Source organism: Colossoma macropomum, unplaced genomic scaffold (assembly GCF_904425465.1).
Source record: "Colossoma macropomum unplaced genomic scaffold, Colossoma_macropomum, whole genome shotgun sequence".
In the NCBI taxonomy this organism is placed as follows: Eukaryota; Metazoa; Chordata; class Actinopteri; order Characiformes; family Serrasalmidae; genus Colossoma; species Colossoma macropomum.
In genome coordinates, this window is record NW_023494792.1 from 34,661,731 (window position 1) to 34,683,308 (window position 21,578).

The 21,578-nt window shown below is 37.9% G+C and overlaps 1 protein-coding gene across 1 annotated transcript in view; it reads right to left on the reverse strand.

Annotated features, from left to right (window-relative positions):
- The window catches only part of cmah (cytidine monophospho-N-acetylneuraminic acid hydroxylase), a 36,616-nt gene extending 16,478 nt beyond the window's left edge, over window positions 1–20,138 (reverse strand). The window contains 7 exon segments of the mRNA XM_036576963.1: window positions 282–348; window positions 836–916; window positions 1,892–2,082; window positions 3,919–4,028; window positions 4,418–4,509; window positions 8,744–8,950; window positions 20,045–20,138. Of these exon segments, the coding sequence (XP_036432856.1) occupies window positions 282–348; window positions 836–916; window positions 1,892–2,082; window positions 3,919–4,028; window positions 4,418–4,509; window positions 8,744–8,943 (741 nt within the window). The 5' untranslated portion in view covers window positions 8,944–8,950; window positions 20,045–20,138.
- Window positions 20,139–21,578: the final 1,440 nt, after the last annotated feature.

A 21,578-nucleotide genomic window follows, 5' to 3' on the forward strand; every position in this document is an offset into this window, starting at 1 on the left:
AATGGAAAAAGCACAGTTCTGGAGCTGAAGATTCTGGCACTTTGTGCAGTGGAAAAAAAGTGCTTTAAGTGATTCAGCACTAAACAATGTATCGAATGTCACAATGTGTAATTTTCTGCTTTGGTCTGGACCACAATTCTTTTCTTCCGCCCTTCTCCTTTCTTTATGAACTAATTCCACACCCCTACACATACACTGCAATAAATCTGGACTTATGTGTAGTTTTACTGGTCATAGCAGATCCAAACTGGAGAGCAGATAAAGAAGAAAAGGACTCTTACGTTCTGCCAGACACCAAAAGGGACGACATTAATGTTGGTGAGATTTACTCCACTTCTGTTCAGATACCTGCAGTGCACATATACACAAACACACCTGAGCACCTTCACCTATAACCTCCAACTTCATCAACACATCTGAGGAACTCATTATTAAAGGAATACGCCATTGGTTTTAACCTAATATCTGCTGCATCTGTACTGTGTGCTTCCCTGGGCTTAGAAAACAACGGTGAACCAACTGACTCGAAACTCATTTATAACAGAAGTCAATGGATAGATGCTGAATTCTGTGAAACTCTGAAAGGACAAGATATACAGATTTACAGCTTCATTTACAAACAACTTTAAATGGCTCTACAAGAAATTTTGCATAAACGTTTACTGACAGAATTCAGCAACAGCCCATCGCTACTACTGTAAGTGAGTTTTAGAGTGGGTTTTTTGTTCTGTTGTCTGTCCTTGTTGTCAGAGATGTCTGATACAAATACAGCAGGGATTATAGTGTAAAACGCTGGAGTATTTAAGGTATATTATTCTTTTAAGCTATAGTATACCAGAATACAGGCCGCGAGGTGTCTCCCACATATATAGGAATGTCAGGTCGCTTCTCTGAAAGGAGCTGCAGAGTTGGAAAACTGCACAAACATGAGATATTCCAGTGAAAAAATAAGAACATTTCCTTCTTTTAAATACAATATTAAATATAATAAAACTAAAAAAATTTTTTATTTTAAAAGCGATAAAATAAAATACAAAAAACTCCAAAAAACAGGTTATAGTAATGGACATGGATAATAGAAGCTTCCATGGCAAGGAATTAGTGACAAAGTCATTAGAAAGTCATGAAAACAAACCACATGGATGACTTTATTCCATTTCAACTTGCGTTTTAACATGAATTCTGCATTCAATGGTGATTTAATTCTGTTATTGATAGGGATGCATCAACACCATTTTTTTTTTCGGGCCAAGTACGAGTGCATGTTTTTTGGCCTCTAGTGATGCCACACTACATATAAGTAATTATTAGTGTAAATGAGTGCAATGTAACTTAATAGTGAAACCATTAAAATCTGGCTGATTTTAAAGCATGTGCATTAGCTGTCTATGTTATATGAATTACCTTGGATCAAGAAGCGTTTCAGTAGAAAATTGCTTCTGTACAGCTGTAAGTAAACTGTGTTTCATAGTATGGATCCCTGCTCCTCATCTGTCTCTTTCAACAACAGTCGCTGTAGCACAGTGACAGGAAGAATCACATCTGAGGCTAAGGCATCTGAAGTGTGGCTGGTAAAGCTGTAGCTGAATGTCTATTGTGTGCGGGTTGACTATGCATCCGAGTGCCACGGCTTTAGCAACACTTCCCCATCTGAGCAGCATGCTTTTCTTTTTACAAGGCAACGTTTAAACAGCTGCATCCTGTACCGTTACCTATGCTACCACGAGGCATGGAACTGGCAGTTTTGCAAAAGCAATGTGAGAACACTGCAGGATTTAGAGTTTTATCAAACTAATAACTTTAACATAAACAATATTAACTGGTGATTGACCCTGTTAGCGTGCTACTGCTGTGACACTAGTGCTGCTGTTGTTTTAGAGGATAAGCTGACCTGAGGTGGTCTGAGTGCATGTGGCTGATATAGATGAGGTCAGCTTGACACAATTGCTCCATGGCACCTTTTGGAGGCTCATGCAGTAGCCACCAGCCCCGGGCAAATGCTGGTCCAGTCAGCCAGGGGTCAAACATCATGCTTTTACTTCCTGCCTTCAGCTTCATACATGCATGAGTTATGTAGGTCAGCTATGCAAGACACAAACACACACCAGAGATATGCTGAGTGAATTTATTAGAAACTGCTATCTTGTATTTCCTTTACTGGCCACTTTGTTAGAACTTCTACCATGTACTTCCACCAACTGACCACTTTATTAGAAACACCTACCGGTACTACCACTTACTGGCCACTTTATTAGAAATACCTACCTTGTATTTCCGCCAGCTGACATTATTAGATACACCTACAATGCTCTCCACAAATATTGGCACCCCTGGTAAACATGAGCAAAACATGCTGTACAAAACATTTTTTTATTGCTTATCATTTTGTCAATCTTTTCAGGAAATATTTTTTCCTCAAATCTGCGTGTGCCACAATTATTGGCAATTATTATACAATTATTGTACTTTTGCAAAGATAACCTAATGCTTAATGAGAACGTAGAATCCATGGCGAAGGATCTGAGACCATTCCTCCATAAAGAACCATTTTTCAGAACCTTCAGATTCCAAGGTCCACATTGGGGACTCAACTCTTCAGCTCATCCCACAGGTTTTCTATGAGGTTTAGGTCAGGGGACGGGTTGGCCATTGCAAAACCTTAATTCTGTGGTCATGAACCATTTTTGTGTTGATTTTGAAGTGCGCTTTGGACCATTTTTGTGCTGGGAGATTCAATCTGTGGCCCAGTTTAAGTTTCCTGGCTGTGGCAGTCAGGTTTTGATTTATTTCTGCTGGAGTTTGATGGATTCTGTGATACCATGTATACGATTAAATTGTCCCGGGCCTTAGAACGAAAAATAGTCCCACAGCATCACAGATCCACCACCATACTTCACAGTGGGGATGAGGTCCTTTTCTTCATGCCTATCTTACCTCTGGTGTTTGTTGTCAAAAACCTCTATTTTGCTCTCCTCTGACCATAGAACACGGTGCCACTGAAAGTTTCGGTAACATTTGGCAAACTGTAGGTGCTTGAGTTTGTTGGTCCTTGACAGCAGAAGGTTTCTTCTGGCAATCTCTCCAAATGACTGTGGTTATAAAGGTGGTGTTTAATTGTAGTTTGGGAGTCGTTGTGACCCCAAGATATAACTAATATCTGCAGTTCCCCAACTGTGATCTTTGGAGATTCCTTGTCTACTCAAACCATTCTCTTCACTATGCATGGGATCAGTATAGACATTCATCCTCTCCCCAGCAGATTCTTAACATCTCCAGTTGTTTTAAGTTTCTTATTTATTACCCTGATGGTGGAAATATGCACTTTCAACTGTTTAGGTATTTTCTTGAAGTCATTTTCTAGTTTGTGCAGATTAGTGCAGCTCAACAAGCTTTTGTCGTTTCGTGTTTTTAGATATATATTTTTTATTTGTTTATTTTTCCTTGTATTACACTATGCTTTGTTATGAAGATCTCTGTTGCCTCAGTTTAATGTGCTGTATAAATACAAACTGCTAGAGAAGCAGCGTTTAGCTACTATGCTGCTCTTATATGGAACCCGTTGACAGAGAGCATCAGAAGAGCCGCAAAACTGGACACCTTTAAATCCAGGCTCAAACCGTTCCTGTTTGAGCAGGCTTTCAAGCTCAGTTTAAACACTGTTAGCATTTCTAGCCTCTTTTTCCTCTGTAAACGCACTTTTCTCCAATCCTAATCTAACTTTTAGTTTTTATTAATTTTAAGTATCCGAATTTAATTTCTAATTTGATTTTTAATTTAATAATTTTCTCTTTTACAATTATTGTTTTAATCATGTTTTTATTGTTTTTAATGTTGATTTATTTGTTTTTTTATTTGTGCTTAATTTACTTTTTTTTTCTTACATGATCTTCACAGATATATATAAACTGTGTGCACTACCGTAATCTCTCCAGGTTGCAGTTCCTCTGCTGGTCTGGGATCAGTGGCCCAGGGGTCTGGAGGGTCCAACTCCAGCAGCTTCAGACCTCCATCTACAGACTGCACCACCTCTACATGCAAACACACACACATGCTCACACACAGACAAACACTGGTGTGTTTTTCTACTGCTGAAGAGAGCTAAGAGTGCTCAAGAGTGACATTAACACTGCTAGACAGGGAATTCACTTACAAACCACATTTCATTCTAAACTGCTTCTGATGTAGCTGAGTAGGTAACATTAATGTTAACTCAGATGGTGTGGTCTAGGTAGCAATGTGCATATGCTTTAGGGTTTGAGCTTTGTAGGAAACAGCCTAGAGAGGTGCTGCATTTGTTTAGGCATGAGGCTTCAGTCAAATTCAGTGTGTGTCTTTTGCCATTCTTTGAGTGATAAATAAAAGCGATCAATATCATTGTGATAGACAACTACAAATTCACAACAAGCATATTTCTCACCCAATTCATCCTGCAGGAAGCTGTCTGGAGGATTCACATACTGCATGGTGGCCACATTAAGCTTCCAGTAGTGTTTAGTGCAGCGTACTGTCCTACACACAGACACACACAACACACATCAACACAGTTACATCAGTTTGTAAAACACCTGATAGAGGACTTAAATATGAATGACAAGTGAAATACTTCATTTCCTGCGCAGAAACACCTGCAAATATGTCTCAAATGACCAAAAACCACTGCTGAGTTTCCGCTAGTTACTCAATGTTCACTTACTTTTATCATCAAAGACCTCCACTGCTTAATCCATTTGTTCAGTAAAGATAGTTTATAAAGGTGTGTGTTATTTGCTCAGTCAGTTTTTTTTTTTTAATGTTTAACTTTTACAGTCTGTACAAACGCCCTCTCTCTAAGTGTGTGTATAATTGAATTTTTATATGCATATATATATATATATATATATATATATATATATATACACACACACAGTTAAAGTCATAAGTTTACATACACCTTAGCCACATTCATTTAAATTCAGTTTTCAATTCAATTCAATGGGTCAGAAGTTTACATACTCATCAGTATTTGGCAGCACTGCCTTTAAACTGTTTAACTAGGGTCAAACGTTTCAGGTAGCCTTCCACAAGCTTCTCACAATAAGTTGCTGAGATTTTGGCCCATTTCTCCTGACAGACCTGGTGTATTTGAGTCAGGTTTGTATACCTCCTCACTTGCATGCCCTTTTCAGTTCCGCCCATTAATTTTCTATGGGATTGAGGTCAGGGCTTTGTGATGGCCACTCCATTACCTTCACTTTGTTGTCTTTAAGCCATTTTGCCACAACTTTGGAAGTATGCTGGGGGTCACTGCTTGGGGTCACTGTCCATTTTGTGCATTAGTGTCTCCTGTCGCAAAGCACCCCCACAACACGATGCTGCCACACCCATGCTTTATGGTTAGGATGGTGTTCTTTGGCTTGCAATCCTCCCCCTCTTTCCTTCATATAAAATGATGGTCATTATGGCCAAATAGTTCCATTTTTGTTTCATCAGACCAGAGGACATTTCTCCAAAAAGTAAAATCTTTGTCCCCATGTGCAGCTGCAAACTGTAACCTGGCTTTTTTATGGCGGTTTTGGAGCAATGGCTTCTTCCTTGCTGAGTGGCCTTTTAGGTCATGTCGATATAGGACAAATTTTATTGTTAATATAGATAGTTTTTACCTAGCTTGTTTTATAGCTTGTTTATAGCTATAATAGCTTGTTTTGCTATTTTTGGGCTTGACCCATTTTATTGTATGGAAGTGTACAACAACTTTGATTTTAAAAATGTAAATTTATTGTGTACACTTGCTTTTTTATAAAGAAAATACATATAGATTATAGTCTACTTGATGTAACTGATATTTTTGGTGATTCATGTGTTTCTTGTTAAAAAATGTCCATCAGTGAGCTCAGCTCAAAATGTCAATATTAAACACAGTAAAGCCAGGTCAATGAATCATCCATTGAATATGTATCTGAATATGTATTACTTAAGCAATTCTACTGTTCTTGCTTTTTAAGCTTTTTTTTGAGATTTGAATTGTTTTCTGTAATTTCTTCTCTGTAGATTTTTTCAGCGAGTCATGGCTAACGTCACTTTGGATGGCTTCCAGCTCATACAGGCAGACAGGACAGCGAAGCGTGGTAAGAGGAAAGGAGGAGGGCTGGCAGTATTTGTAAATGATAGATGGTGTAACTCTGAGCACATCACTATTAAGGAGCAAATCTACTGTAAGGACATTGAACTGTTAGCCGTTAGAATGAGGCTGTTCTACATACCAAGGGAATTCTTGCACATTATCATGATAGCTGCATGCGCTCCCCCCTGGGCTAACGCTAATGCCGCCTGTGACGCCCTGCACGTGGCTGTGAGCAGGCTGCAGACACAGCACTCGCAGGCCCTCGTTCTGATCTCTGGGTCTTTAACTATGTTTCTCCATCCTCCACTCTGACGAACTTCACCTAGCATGTAACCGCCACACCAGAGACAATAAAATACTGGACCTGTTTTATGCCAGCACTAAGGAGGCATATAACTATATATTTATATAACTATAAAGGCATATGACCCCTCCCTTCCCTCGGAAGATCAGATCACTACTCATCTTCGTGTGTACTTCATATATCCATGTGCAATTTGGATAAAACATCCTTACAGTGTAAATGTAACAACATGGTAACAAGTAACAAACTGTAACCTTGTTAATTACTTGCTTATTAATTCTCTTCATGTTACTTATTTCCTTGAGTGCCTTGCTATCCCTTTGCTGCTATAGCACTGTAAACCTCCCCATTGTGAGACTAATAAAGGATTATCTTATCTTATCTATCACACAGGGTACACAGGGAACCAACTGTCACCTGCACTGCATGGTCTGAGGAGACTAAAGATTGGATTAGATTATATTCAACAACAAGTACAATGAAATGCAGTCAGCATCTAACCAGAAGTGCAGAATACATTATTTACATATAAAGTGCAAAAAAGTAACAACAACTGACAGTTATAGTATGTACAATTAAGGACGGTTAAAAAAAAGGAGTGGTAAAAAAATATAGATGTTGCAAGTATAAATATAATATGCATATTTACAGAGTGAGTGGAGAGAATGCAAATGTAGGTAGTATATACTGTCAGAGCAGCATATGTAATATGATAATTGCGCAGAGTAAAAAGATGCACAGTAACTATGAATAGTGTGTGGATCGGCTGTGTGGAACTGTTGTGGAGCCTGAAGCTGGGGAGAGTATCACAACTGTGGAAAACATCTTGTGTCGTACCAGCACCCGAAGTCCCTCACCTCCTCCATAGAGCTCTTCCTTACCTGGAGAAGCCTGGGAGCACTGTGAGAATCATTTTCTTTGACTTCTCCAGGGCCACACCTGTCTGGGCTGAAGAACATAGGGGTGGATCACCACCTATTAAACTAGATTCTGGACTGCCTGACTAACCACCACACGAGGGCACAGGACTGTGTGGCACAGGGAACAGTTCTGGCACTGTTTCTCTTCACCCTCTGCACTGCAGCTATCATCTACAGAATTTCTCTGATGATTCAGTGATCATTGGCCTCTGTCCTGGGAGCCCTAAACCCAGTGCAAGTGGTGGGAGACAGGATGTTGTTAGCAAAGCTAAGAGCTCCCAGAAGAAGAAAAATGGCTCCCACCCCATGCATGAGACTCTGGCAGCACAGACAGTGACAGGCTGCTTCATCTGAAGTGTGTGAAGGAGGGTTATTGCAGGTCCTTCCTTCCTGCTCACCTCACACATTCACAGGATATTTTACACAAATTTAACATGGAGTATTGCCCAACATGGATATTTTACACATATGTGCAATACGTGTAAAATATCATTATAGTATAAAGATTTTTTGCTTTTCAATATCAAATGTTTATATTGTTAATTCATTACCATTCCCATGTGCAGTGTAATCCATACTCCATGTGCAGTACTCCATGTGAAATATTCCATGGCAATTATGTGTAAAATATTCTTTTAGTGTAGAGATTTTTTTGCTTTTCTATTTATAATGCTCATATTGTTAATTATGTGAAAATAAAAGTTTTTTTAATAAAATTTTTTTTTATTTTAAGCAATATATATGTTTGCTTTGCTGTCCCTTTGCTGTGGTAGCACTGTGAGTTTCCGTGTGTGGGACTAATAAAGGATTGTCTTATCTTATCTTGTCCTCTCCATGTCCTGGTAAACTTAGCTGTGTGTTATCTGATGAAACAGAAACACTTACACAGTTTTGATTTCTTGTGACTCTGTGATGTATCACATTAAGCTATTCTTAGTAGATCTGTGAAGAACCAAAAGCCACTGTGCACTCAGAAACAAACTGCTATAATGTCTGTCAAAAAGCATAGTTTTAAAAGTAAAACTACAAAGTTTTTCTTTTTCTTCTTGACAGTTTTGAATGTTTCAAACTCATTTCAAATTTACTTGCTTTTTCATCTTCACTGCAAGAGCATTCAGTCAGTAAAGGTTTGTGACTTCTCACATCTTATAGCTCATCCTATTTCACCAAAACCAGTTACCACTGACATGTCATGTAGCCACAGAAAGTCTTTCTGGATGTAGTGTAATTCATGGAAATGGGTGTAGCGTAACAATGGAGGTGCAAGTGTGTACTGTGTCCAGTGGTGTAGCTGTACTTCAAAATGGATGCTTATCAATCAGACCATGTTCTAATTCTTTTTGTCATCTAAATAATGACAGCTGGGCAGTAAGAGTAGAACTGCACTATTAACACCCACACACACCCACACACACACACCTGCCATCCATGTCCTCAATGTCTTTAATGAAGCGGCCCCCCTGGTGCTTGCACTGGTTTCTGCAAGCTTTGATAGTGTCCTGATGTTTATAGATGATGAAGCATTTTCCATCCGAACTCTTGGTGAAGTTTATTCCTTCCTTAAGGTTCCGAGCATTTGGAGCATCCAGAGTCAGCACGGTCCGGCAAACCTGAGCCATCCTGAACCTGCAGGACACAGAAAATTATTACAGTTCAGTCAGGACCACTTTTCAAAGAAATATCTTTAAATTATATTTGGCAGTGTGGCTCTGTTTTGGAACCTCCCTGCTCTTCCATGTGCGTGCATGGAAATCTTAAGGCAGGGAGAGCAGCAGAAAGATCCCCCATGGAGAACAGAACTGGCATCAATGACAACAAACATGACATTGAACAAGTCAGATACAGCAGGGAGGAGATGGGGTGGAGGTGGGTTTGAAAGTGGCAATGGAGAAAGCGTAAAGAATGGACAGGCTAAAGCAGCTTAAACAAGCGCGCTGACGAATTCAGCTAATTTTATACCTAGCAAGTGATTTTGCCTGAGCTTGACTTCATGGCCTGCCTGAATTAACGCTCTGCTTAATTTGAAAAAACACAGTGTAGGCCAGAATAAGGGCAGGACACTATGATGAGATTAATTTAGTCATAATTTGCTTTTCTGAGTACTTGATGCGTAACCTGGCTTTCTTAAAATACTCATTCTATCAAAATAAAAAAATTTCTAAGAATAAATTAACAGAATGTAAGACAAAGACAGTTGTTCTGTAAACTTACTATAAGAGTCTTAAACAACTCTACAATTTAATAAAACCAGATTGACATTTTTAACTTACAACAACAAATCTTTTTACAGTGTGACCCGCTGCATATTTAAAAAAAGAGCTTTTAAAGATTTACTGGCTTTCACTGTAAGTTGGAGGTTTGAATCCTAATGATGCTGAGAGATATATGCAGTACAGGAAATGTTGAATAATAAAGAAATTGTAACTGTAGAAACTGTATTCATTGTTTTTTGATTGCATTTTTAAAATGTGGCGCTGCTAGTGCTTAGCAGACCTGAATATCATGATACATTAGCTAGAACGGTAACACAAACAGGGAAACAGAAAATTAATATAGTACTCAATTCTTCATTAAGTCTTCGAGTTTTACTTGTCATTACATTTTCAGCTTATATTCCCATTAACTGTCTAATAACTATCATGTGCAAGTTTGGTCAAATGGCATGTTTTTGATTTTGATTCAAGTGAAAATAATTAATGCATCTTCTACAGAGAACACACCTAAATATGACATTTTTTCTGCTGATTTTAGTGCTCATTCTACTTTTAAAGTTAGTTTAATGTATTGCAAAAAATAAAGCACCAATGTGCTATAACGTTTGCACAGCCCACATTTTATGTTTTATTTTTTTTCCAATATGTTCAATTCAGCAAATAAAAAGTAATTTTGCACTAAATTGTGCAAATGTGTTTCTCTGTAGATCTGAAAGCAGATGATATATCTATTTATTTATTATATTTTTTTATTTATTTAATTTTTTAGTCATTTGTATATATTCAAGGGCTATTTGTTCATCTGATGTTTATATCTGCCATAGATTGTCCCAAGTATTTAAACCCCCTCAGGTATTGTGATCTTTGTTAGATCATGTTCTTTACATATTAAAATAAATGCACCAGCAGTACTACGGAATCAGGTATTAAAGGAGATGAAAAAGCAGAAATACAGCTGGTCAAATTACACGCTTTGTTGATTTTTGTGAGATGAAAACAAAAGAGAAAAACAAAAGAGAACAAAAGAGAACAAACTCAAATATGACATTGTTCTACTAACATAGCAGACATTGTTCTGCTAATTTCAGAGCACAATTTTAATTCATGTGCTGGGTTTAATGAATTGGGAAACACTAAATGTAAATGAACTATAACTTTAGTACAGTAACAGAATTAAAATGTGCAGAAGTGTGTTTGCTGTAGAGGACGTGTTCACTTATTTTCACTCATAAAATCAACAAAACATGGAATTTGACTGGGTGTTCAAACTTCAGCATTGGACTGTAGGTTCATTTTTTTGTATTTTGGGATAAGGGAACTTGTGAAATGTTATGGATGGGGTCATGGGTGTCACCAAAGGTCATACTTCAAAACAGGAGGAATGCATAGAGGGGGGATACATAAAGCACTGAAAACTGTTTAACACGATTTATCAGAGCATTAGGTGTGGTTTTGTCAACAACAAAACTATATTACCTTTGAATAAATGTAAATAAACATAAACACAGTACAAATAAGCATGTGTTATTTTCAGTAAAGTTATGAATATTTTGTTTAGAAGAATACATTTAGAAGAACACAGGTTTGGTTCCTGCACTCCAGTTATTGCATGGATTTGTTCAATGTAGTTTGTATGTATTGTATGTTTGTTTGCGTTTTTTATTCTTTATTCTTTATTTACAAGGTAACAGAATACAAATAATAATATGTCAGTATGGAATGCCAACGGCTATGGAATGAGCTGGTAAAGAAGCAAGGTGTAACTAATAAAAAATTAAAAATAATTAATAAAATAAAAAGTCATTGTCCACTTCATCAGCTCCACTTACTATATAGGAGCACTATACAGTTCTACAGTTCTAGAACTATACTGTTCTACAGTTACAGACTGTAGTCCATCTGTTTCTCTGCATACTTTATTATCTCTCTTCTACACTGTTCTTCCATGGTCAGGACCCCCACAGGACCACCACCAAGCAGGTATAATGTGGGTGGTGGATCATTCTCAGCACTGCAGTAACACTGATGTGGTGGTGGTGTGTTAGTGTGTGTTGCGCTGGTATGAGTGGATCAGACACAGCAGTACTGCTGGAATTTTTAAACACTGTGTCCACTCACTGTCCACTCTATTAGACACTCCTACCTTATTGGTTCACTTTGTAGATTTAAAATCAGAGACAACAGCTCATCTTTTGCTGCATTGTTTGTGTTGGTCATCCTCTAGTCCTTCATCAGTGCTCACAGGTTGCTGGCCACAGGACGCTGTTGGCTAGATATTTTTGGTTGGTGAACTATTCTCCTGCACTGCTGTGTCTGATACACTCGTACAAGCACAGCACACACTAACACACCACCACCACGTCAGTGTCACTGCAGCGCTGAGAATGATCCACCTCCCAAATAATACCTGCTCTGGGGTGGTCCAGTGGGGGTCTTGATGAAAACAAATTATGCAAAGATACAGATGAGGTATGATCTGTATTTATCAAACTATGATACATTGTCACAAAAAAACCTGACACCAGCTCAAAATGAAGAGCAAACATATCTCTGTATCCCCAAACTAGATGTACCCTTATATGATTAAACATTAACTTGTAAAACATGTTAGGAGCAACAGTATGTTTAATCATTTACTTATTTCCATTTTTCAGTTGAGCACCTTTAGTTGAGTGCTTTCTTGGTTTTATGGCTTTTGCCCATTTGCACATTTGGGTCAGTTTAAGTTTCTGGTGGGCTCAGTAAATTTTCAGCTGTTCTGTTTAACACTGCGGGCGCAAGAGTTGCGCTGTGAATGTTACAGCTTGCATGGGCAGGTGATTCACATATACAGCATTTGCACTGCTGAGCAGAGCAGTAACAAACATCTACAGATATTCTTTATCCAAACTAATATATTCAAATCAGACACTCTGCTCGATAAAAAATTTAATTTAAAAGAGCACGGTACATTTGTTTACTCTCGACAGCATTCTCGCTTGTGATTGGGTACTAATTTCAAGTTCGGTGGACCAACTGGGGAATCTGTTTGTAAAATGGGATGTTATTGATGAGAAAATTTGCATTTTTAAAAGTTTTGTTTGGTTTTTGATTAATTTTTATTTATTCTTATGGCTTATTTCACTGTATTTTGCTGCATGATGCATGAAGGTCCTTGTCTGTTATGTAAATACTGTGCTTCATTGCCACCCTGCACACAATGACATGAACAAGAGGTAATGTTTTAAATTTTAAATATTTTCACCTAATAATGATATAAATTAATATTATGAGCAGATCATATTCCATTTTCTCAGTGTGTGATCTGCTGATAATATTATAAGACCACAGCAGTGCAATATTATCTATTTCATCACAAAAGTGTATGATGATGAAAACAAAATAAATGAAACTTTACATGGATTCACCTATGATCCCTACTCTTACTTCAGTGTCCTTCTCCCAAATTAAATATCATCAGATTAGGTCGTAAATTCAAAATTCATATTTGCCCCCTCCCCCAGTATTTAACCCAAATTGCCAGCCAAATGTGTGTATGTGTGGGTGAGAGGGGGAGAGAGAAAGAAAGAGAGAGATCCTCATTTCTAAGCTTTCCTATACCAATAGCATAGGCAGAAATAAATTATTGGGCCCATAAAAACGTGACTAGGCCAGCTTAGTAGTTACTGTAGATAATGTAGTAGATAATGTCTTGCAATATCATTAAATCAGTCTATAGTCTATTCCTGACCGCCATGCAGTCATCACTCTCCACATACAAAACATTATCAATCAACCAGAAAGTTGGACTCACATAAACACATCTAACCCTTATCTATAAAGGCTATAGCATGCATCTACTCACTACAGGTGTGTTTTCCAGAAGGAAGACAACAGCACAAAATTAAAATCAGACAGCTGAGATATACAAAGATGAAGAAAAAAAAAAACACAGCAAACTCAAAAACTAAAACCAAATTCCTGTAGGCAAAAGTATACTGTAAATCTGTCACCAGAACAAGAAATAGGAAACACGGGGGTGTATGTGCTTTGTGCAAGGGAAATGGGTGTTATGAACAAGGTTTCCATGCCCTATTGATACATATGTCCTTTTGAACATTTGGGGAAGTGGTTAGAAAGAGAAGTAGTAAGCATTTGTGCTCCGGAAGGCAAAAATGTAAAAGTAGGCAAGAAATAAATTACCAGATTTAATTTTAAATCTTGCTGACTTTCCAGTTATACCTGGTTCAGCAGCAAAAAACCTTGGCATCATAATTGATCCAGATTTATCATTTGATCAACACATAGGCAGCATCACTAGGACAGCTTTTTTACATCTTCGCAACATTGCCAGAATAAGAAATGCCTTATCGCTGCGTGATGCAGAAACATTAGTACATGCCTTTATTACCTCAAGGCTAGACTATTGTTACGCACTACTGTCAGGATGCACCAGCAGGAATTTAAGTAAACTTCAACTAGTTCAAAATGCTGCAGCCAGGGTTCTCACTAAAACTAGAAAATTTGATCATATCAGTCCAGTTCTATCATCACTTCACTGGCTGCCTGTTAAATTCCGTATCGATTACAAAATTCTTTTATTGACGTATAAAGCCCTACGTGGGCTCGCTCCTGAGTACCTGCAAGACCTTATTTCCCATTATGAGCCACCACGATTACTCAGATCACAGAGTGCTGGCTTTTTAACAGTTCCCAAAATTCAAAAGGTTTCAGCTGGGGGAAGAGCCTTTTCTTATAAAGCCCCCAAACTCTGGAATGATCTTCCAGAAAATGTTCGGGACTCAGACTCAGTCGCAATCTTCAAATCTAGGCTGAAAACTCACTTGTTTAGTTTAGCTTTTGGTAGTTAATGTTCCCCCTTAGATAAAGGCAGCAGATCCAGGGGTCCATGGACACAGGGAATTATAGTAAACTGAGACGCTGGTGCTGTCGTCCCGCCGCTCGCACGCGATCACTCAGGTTTGTGGACGGTGGAGCGGAGGGATGCCAGATTGTCTCAGGGTGCTCCCGTGTCTGTGTGCCCTTTTGGTTCTCTCCTTTTAGTTAAGCTGTTATAGTCAGATTTACCGGAGTCATTAGCCTCACTCTGGAAATGTTCACATTCTCTGTTTTACATACACTCAAACAAAATAAAACTAATTCCATCTCCCTTCCTTTTTCCGAGTAAACGACTGCCCACCTGCCGGACGGACACTGATGGATGATTGTCTGTGGAGCTCTCCTGCTATCCGCTTCAGACCAGTTGCCCACGCCCCAGTCGCCGCCACTTGCCCAGCTACCGCCACTTGACTTGGACTAGCTGCCCACTCCCACTCTACACTGAAGTTTTTCATAGACTCCTAACTACTACTACTACTACTATTAATATTAGGAGTATAATAATTTTGTAGGTAGTTTGACCAGAGGAGGATGGGTCCCCCCATGTGAGCCTTGGTTCCTCCCAAGGTTTCTTCCTCAGCTCTGAGGGAGTTTTTCCTTGCCGGTGTCGCCCCTGACTCGCTCACCTGGAGGATTTACATTTCATGTTAAAACTTTGTCTTTAATGGATTTCTGTGAAGCTGCTTTGTGACAACATCAGTTGTAAAAAGCGCTATACAAATAAATTTGATTTGATGATTTGATTTGTGTGTCTTGATTGAGTCCTGCTCTCCTTGAGCCTCAAGTTGAGTCGGTTTTCCTGACTAAGCTTTATAGCGAAAAGAATATAAATTGCCATAGCAGTTTTTGGCTTTGGATAGAAGGAAATGACAAAGCCTCACTTTGAAACTTCTCATGCTACATCTTTTAACCACAACTAGAGCTTCGAATTCAAACACCGGCATGCTGATGACAAACTGAATTGAGGCACTGGTGGATAGCAATGGCTGCTAAGCAGTGACCGGAGGGCTGAGAAAGGAGGAGCTTAGGGGGAGTGTAATGATTTGATTAGCCTTAATACAGTGGCAGCACTCACAGTAAACAAAACAAAATTCTTTATCCTAAAAAATTCAGCTCAATAAACATTCAGGCCTCTATTCCACTGTAGAGCCAGAGCCACTGGCTCCCAGTGACATGTGCTGTTCTGTGCTTGTGTGGACTCATGAGACCATTTTCAATTTTTTTTCCACCTGCTGTGCTGCTAAATCAGAGCCACAGAAATACTGAAGAAAGCTCCACACAAGAATGGCTCAGTAATGACAGGCTAAATGCTACAGAACATGTTCGAATTTTGATGTCAATCCAACACCAGTCACTCGATTTTGTGCTTTTGGAATCTTTAACCTCTAAGCGGGAGTTATTTGAGCATTTATCAGCTGGAACTGAGCCTGTACTGCTGCGGGTCTAACCTTTAGCCTGCTAACCAACATTAAAATAGAGTTAGCCTAGCCCAGCACGCTACAGGTCAGAACACTACAGAAGATGTTCAGTTATGGGTTTCTGACACTCCAACACCAGTCATTCAGCTTTGCTTTCTCAGACATGAGTATTTATTGTTTATCTTGTTGAAGCAGAGCATTAGTTATACAGAATAAAACCTGTACTGTGGTGTTTGGAGCTGTAAACCACTAGATAAGCTAGCTAGAGTAGAGGAGCCTGTTAGCATTAGCCTAGGTAATGAGGCTACAGATCCAAACACCACCAAACAAGTTTAAATTTGAAAATAAAAGCACACATTAAAGTTTGTATACTTCGTAAACTTTGTATAGATTTTGTCTTTATCTTTTTGCTTGAATAGATACTGATGCATTTTCAGAATCCTAACAGTTTTTTTGTGGGAAAACTTGTAACTTTATTTTAAATAAACTTGTACATTTATACAGGGAGATTCACTCAAAAGAGGCCCCGAATATTCTGTTGTATCTCCTGTTAGGATGAAGCGATCTGAACCAAAAAATACGCTACATACCTTGACATATGTGTAACTGATTGCACTACATGTGATGCTGCAAGTGATCTCTGTTTTCTGCCAGACGCATGAAGGGGTACAGGGGGACACACCCAGAAGTTGCAAACGGAGGATAAACTGGATTTTTCCGTACAACCGTATACCTGGGTGAAAGGTAACTATACAGGGAACTTTAAGGCCACAGGCCTGACTGAGAGTCGTTAAGAATGTAGTTAAGATGTGCACTATTGACATTATCTTTGTTGACTGAATCTCACCAATGACCAATGTTTTGTGTCTGAGCCCATCTACATCTGCATTATAATAGCTTTGATTTGTAATGATGACACAGCAATTGTGTATGTAGGCTGGCTAAATCACACAGGTTATGTGTGTTCATGTCAACCTATTGATCTGTTGTATTCAATGTATGGTCTTCTTTTTTTAGTTTTTGGGTATATTGTATTACCAAAATTATGAATAGTTGTTTTTCATACATTTCTACATTTTATTTAGAAATTACCCACAGTAGCCAAAAAGTATGTGTAGTTTTGAATAAAAAAAATAATAAAGTAATATATAATAAATGTATTATGTGATTTTTAAATCACTTTTGATAGAAGTCACAAACTGCCTGTATATGAAGCAAAATGTTAGAAACCATGACAAAAAGATACCTTGTTTAAAAGTATGGTTTTCTTCAACTAGTCTTCGACTGACCAGCTTAGCAGAGAGCTCAGGTAGCTAACAGGTTAAAAGTTAGATGATGACAGGGGCTACATTGTGTTTTAGAAAAGTGAAAGAAGCACAGAGAGTTGCACTACCTCGTTCAGCTGCTGAAACATTATGAGAACTTTCACATGTAGCTCACATCTCTGTAACTCTGTTTATGCCCTGTTTGAGCTGCTTTTGGAGACTTTTGAAAAGGAATGAGGACAAAGACAAAAACTGAGAACCCCAGTTTAGATACTTGTACTTGGGGAACACCACAAAGGGAGAGTACCGTCTGTGGCTGTCTCATTCTTTTTTATTCTTGACTTTATCTGTACAGGAAGGTTTGGCACGGCCTAACTGTCACAGGGGCTTTTTATGTAGAACATGCTTTTGATCATCTCATTTCCACAGCAACATACTGCACTGCTTTGAAGGTTAAAGTAGGCTAAAGTACACCCTCCATATGGCTTGGTTGGTTTACACACTGTTACAACCAAGACCTCCCAAAGAAAACAGTGAGAGTATTCTATATCCATTTAAAACTGTCTCCCATAAACATTTAAAACTGTTCAACAATCTTCCCTGCTGGTCACAACATCACCCAAACCACAATCAAACCCCACTTATATAGCCACGAGTTGTTTGGGGGTTTACCAGAAGAAAGCCTCTGCTGTCAAGAACTAACTCAAGTGCCTACAGTTTGCCAGACGTTACTGGAACTTTCAGTGGGACCATGCTCTATGACCAGAATAGAGGTTTTTGGCAAAAAAACCACAGGTGAGTTTGGTGTGGACACAAATATAACCATACAGAAAAGCACCTCATCCCCACTGTGAAGTATGGTGGTGTTAGGCTGTTTTCTTCCAAAGGCACTGGACAATCTATTCTGACACATTGTATCACAGACTCCATCAAGTACCAGCAGAAATAAAATCAGGAGGATAAACGTGGTGACGGCTGTCCGGTGCTCAGTCAGGAACCTTTAACGGGGCCATAGTTTGCATCTTCCAGCAGGACAGTGATCCAAGGCACACCTCAAAATCAGATCTAGCTTATGTTAACTTGGCCAACTCTTTATGAAATGATACTTCAGACAAACATCTACAATCATCCAGAATCGTGTGCATTTTCTCTTGAGAGTGTAAAAGTATTAGCAAAAAGTACTCATTCTCCAGCTGCTACGACATGCTACATAAATACCGTTACTATAGCTTCCAAGCTAGATGACATTGGCAAACTTTTTACAAAGTGATGATTCATACAAATACCTACAGTTACCCAGAATCATACTGGCTAAAGTTATGCTCAAAAGTAGTTAGAATTACTAAAACATTTGGTGAAGTGTCAGTAGTGATATGATGGTTTTGTTTGTGACAAAATGGAATGTTCAATCATTTGTTTTAATAAAATAATTAAGATATAGAGTCATTTAAAGCAAAAGCATTTTAGTCTTAAGTCCAAATCAGTTGTTTTGAACAGTGACTCTGAAACAATTCCACAAAATGATTTATATCCTACTTTAGCTGACCGCCATTTCTACTAAGTAAACTAAATACTTTTTAAAAATCTCTCTTTAAAACTTTTCTATAATACATTTGCTCAGGCAGACATATTTTTGTTTTGTTTAAACACAGAAAAATGAAAGAAGCTATAAAGCCATGGATAGGCCTGAATGGGTCAGTAATTGTAGAGCTACAAAGTTCAAGATTCAAGAGTTTTATTTTCATGTGCACAGTAAAACAGGAAGTTACACTGCACAGTGACCTTCTGTTCACAGAAAAAGATTACAGAGCATAAAAGCTCATAAATGACATGGTCAAAGGTAATAAAGTGGGACAGGGCAGTGTGTGCTGTACATTGTTGCAAAAAACAAGTGTACCTATGTGGTAAGTAGAGCTGATAAAATGGACAAAGAGTGTAGATTCAAGAAGCTGTATGTAATAAAGTGGCCGGTCTTTGTAGTTTGAGTGCCATATCACTTTTAACAAGAACATGCTGATATTAATACATGTAAATAGTTTAAATACATTAATTGTTATTTTTTTTGTTGTTAACTGGCAGAAAATTTAATTCAACATACATGCCATCGTCAGTACAGCATGTATGCGTGTGTACACCTGTGCATGGATGATAATGATTTAAACAGTGACCCAGAATTCAAAATTTATTTATTCTAAAGTTAATTTTTACATTTTCAACCCTGCCTAGATAGCTGTTACTCTTCAAAGTAGTTGTCATCACACAACATTTGCCAAATTGACCCAACTTAATTTTAACCCGCCATTTTTTTTTGTGTATTATTTTTATTATTATTATTCAGTCATGAAAATATAATACCAGCTATTTAAGCAAAAAGATCTGCAGTAACGAAAACAAAACAAAAGCAATTATATTTAATAAAGTGGAATAGTGTGAACACGCTGTAGTGAATTTCCATCGACATCAGATTATACACACGTTTAAACACTGTGGCAGAAACTTTTCATGTGCAAGCTGTTTTTTTCCTATTTTCTACCAAAAAAAAAACAAAACATGTTTAATGGAGGCTACATATTCTTATCTGTCCTAAACAGCATTTTTCTCAGCATTTTTCTCTTCTCATTTTTCTCTCACACACAAACTATACTTTTCATTCAGTTCATGTCTAACCCCACTGCCAGACTTCAAACAGATGCCCTGAGATGATGCATTAAAAAAAAGGAAATAATACATTTAATACACAATTAAAGGTGTAAGGAGAACTAAGGTTCAGTTAAAGAACACACTATGGTTTTTGAACTAAAATTGTCTTTTCACTACAAACTGACTTTTAATCAAATTAGTCTGACTGTGAGTAATTATAATATTATCAGTAATAAACAGCATTACTGAATAAACTAAAGCCTGGGATGAGTTTGATAAACTTATAAAAAGCTTAAAAGCCCTTACCTCACTCAGTGCTGCGTTCAAGGAAATGAAATCTTCTCACACTTACTGAGCCTTCAGCATGTGTGTAGATGGGTGTGACAGCTGTTTGTTAAACACCAACCTTTACGGTAAAGAGAAAATAGAATATGGAACAGCACGACAGACAGCATTATTTTAATAACATGCAAATGATAAACAAAGCAAAATGCTAATAGAAAAACATGAAATGATGTCTAAAATTGTCTTATATTACATTTCTGCTTGCTAAAACACTATATATCATTAGAATAAACAAGCAAATACAGTCTCAGAAATAAAAATACAAATCTGTCACTGGTGCAGTTCCCTCAAGGGTACATCTCAGTACCTTTAGTCAGGGAACATAATTGTCCCATAATCCATTGAAATTATATTTTGTAAGTTGTATTGAGTCCACACACCCCGTCTCATCTCCAGGCTTTTTATTTTTATTGCTCTGTTTTAACACATCAGGTTATGAAAAGGTACAAATATGTACTTTTCACCTGGAAAAAATTTATTTAAGGCATGCAAGTGGACCTTAAAACCACTGTTGTACCTTTGAGGGAACATTTACATTGTTTGTACCTTGATGAATGAAAATATATATATATATACACATATATATATATATATATATATGTATGTGTGTGTGTGTGTGTGTGTATTGTGTATATATACATATACAGTGCCCTACGCAAATATTAAATAAATCCTAACTAACATTTGTCTAGACAGCTGTTTAAGGACAGAAAGCCAGTAAGTTATTTGAAGATGATTTTGTCTTACAGCAACACCATGTGGCCAATTTAGAGAACTGCACAATGGACTACTTGAACTCTTGTTTCTGTGGACAAAACAATATGCAAGAGCACATGAGGATTTTACATGCTTAGCCGCACAAAGTATGTACCATCGCTTACCTCAACAATTCTTGGACAAAAAAAAATAAAAAATTGCAGACCCCATAAGTGTAATAAAGGCAAGAGACTTTGTTGGAAGAAAGCAATACAACTCAGAAATAAGCCTTGTGGATTGATATCAGGATTTTTGAACATGGCTGAGGATGCAGTGACAACCCATACTGTACATTTCAAAACTGTTTTGCCATCAGATTTCACTGGAGATGGCAATGAAACTTTTTCTCAGTGGGCTTGATGATTACAAGTGTGCTGCAAGACCGCAGGTATGGATAAAACTCAGCTTGCCGGATTACTTTCTTCTAGACTGGCACTAGCGAAACTTTTGAGCATTTTGTGACTGAGCTAAAATTGCTTGGGAAGGACTGTGCTTATGCAAATAGTGATGAAATGGTCAGAGACCGTATTGTGCTCAGGCGCGCAGGTGAATGTCATTCCTGTCCACAAGTATAATAAGTATAATAGTACACTTAATCCTACCCCTCACTGCCTAACTGATTATGGAGGACTGCAGCTTAAAGTAAAACTTAAAGTAAAAGGCACATGTTCACTTAGATTTAAATACATAGAGAATGAAATGCTCATGGAATTTTACATAGTTGACACTCAGGCCCCAA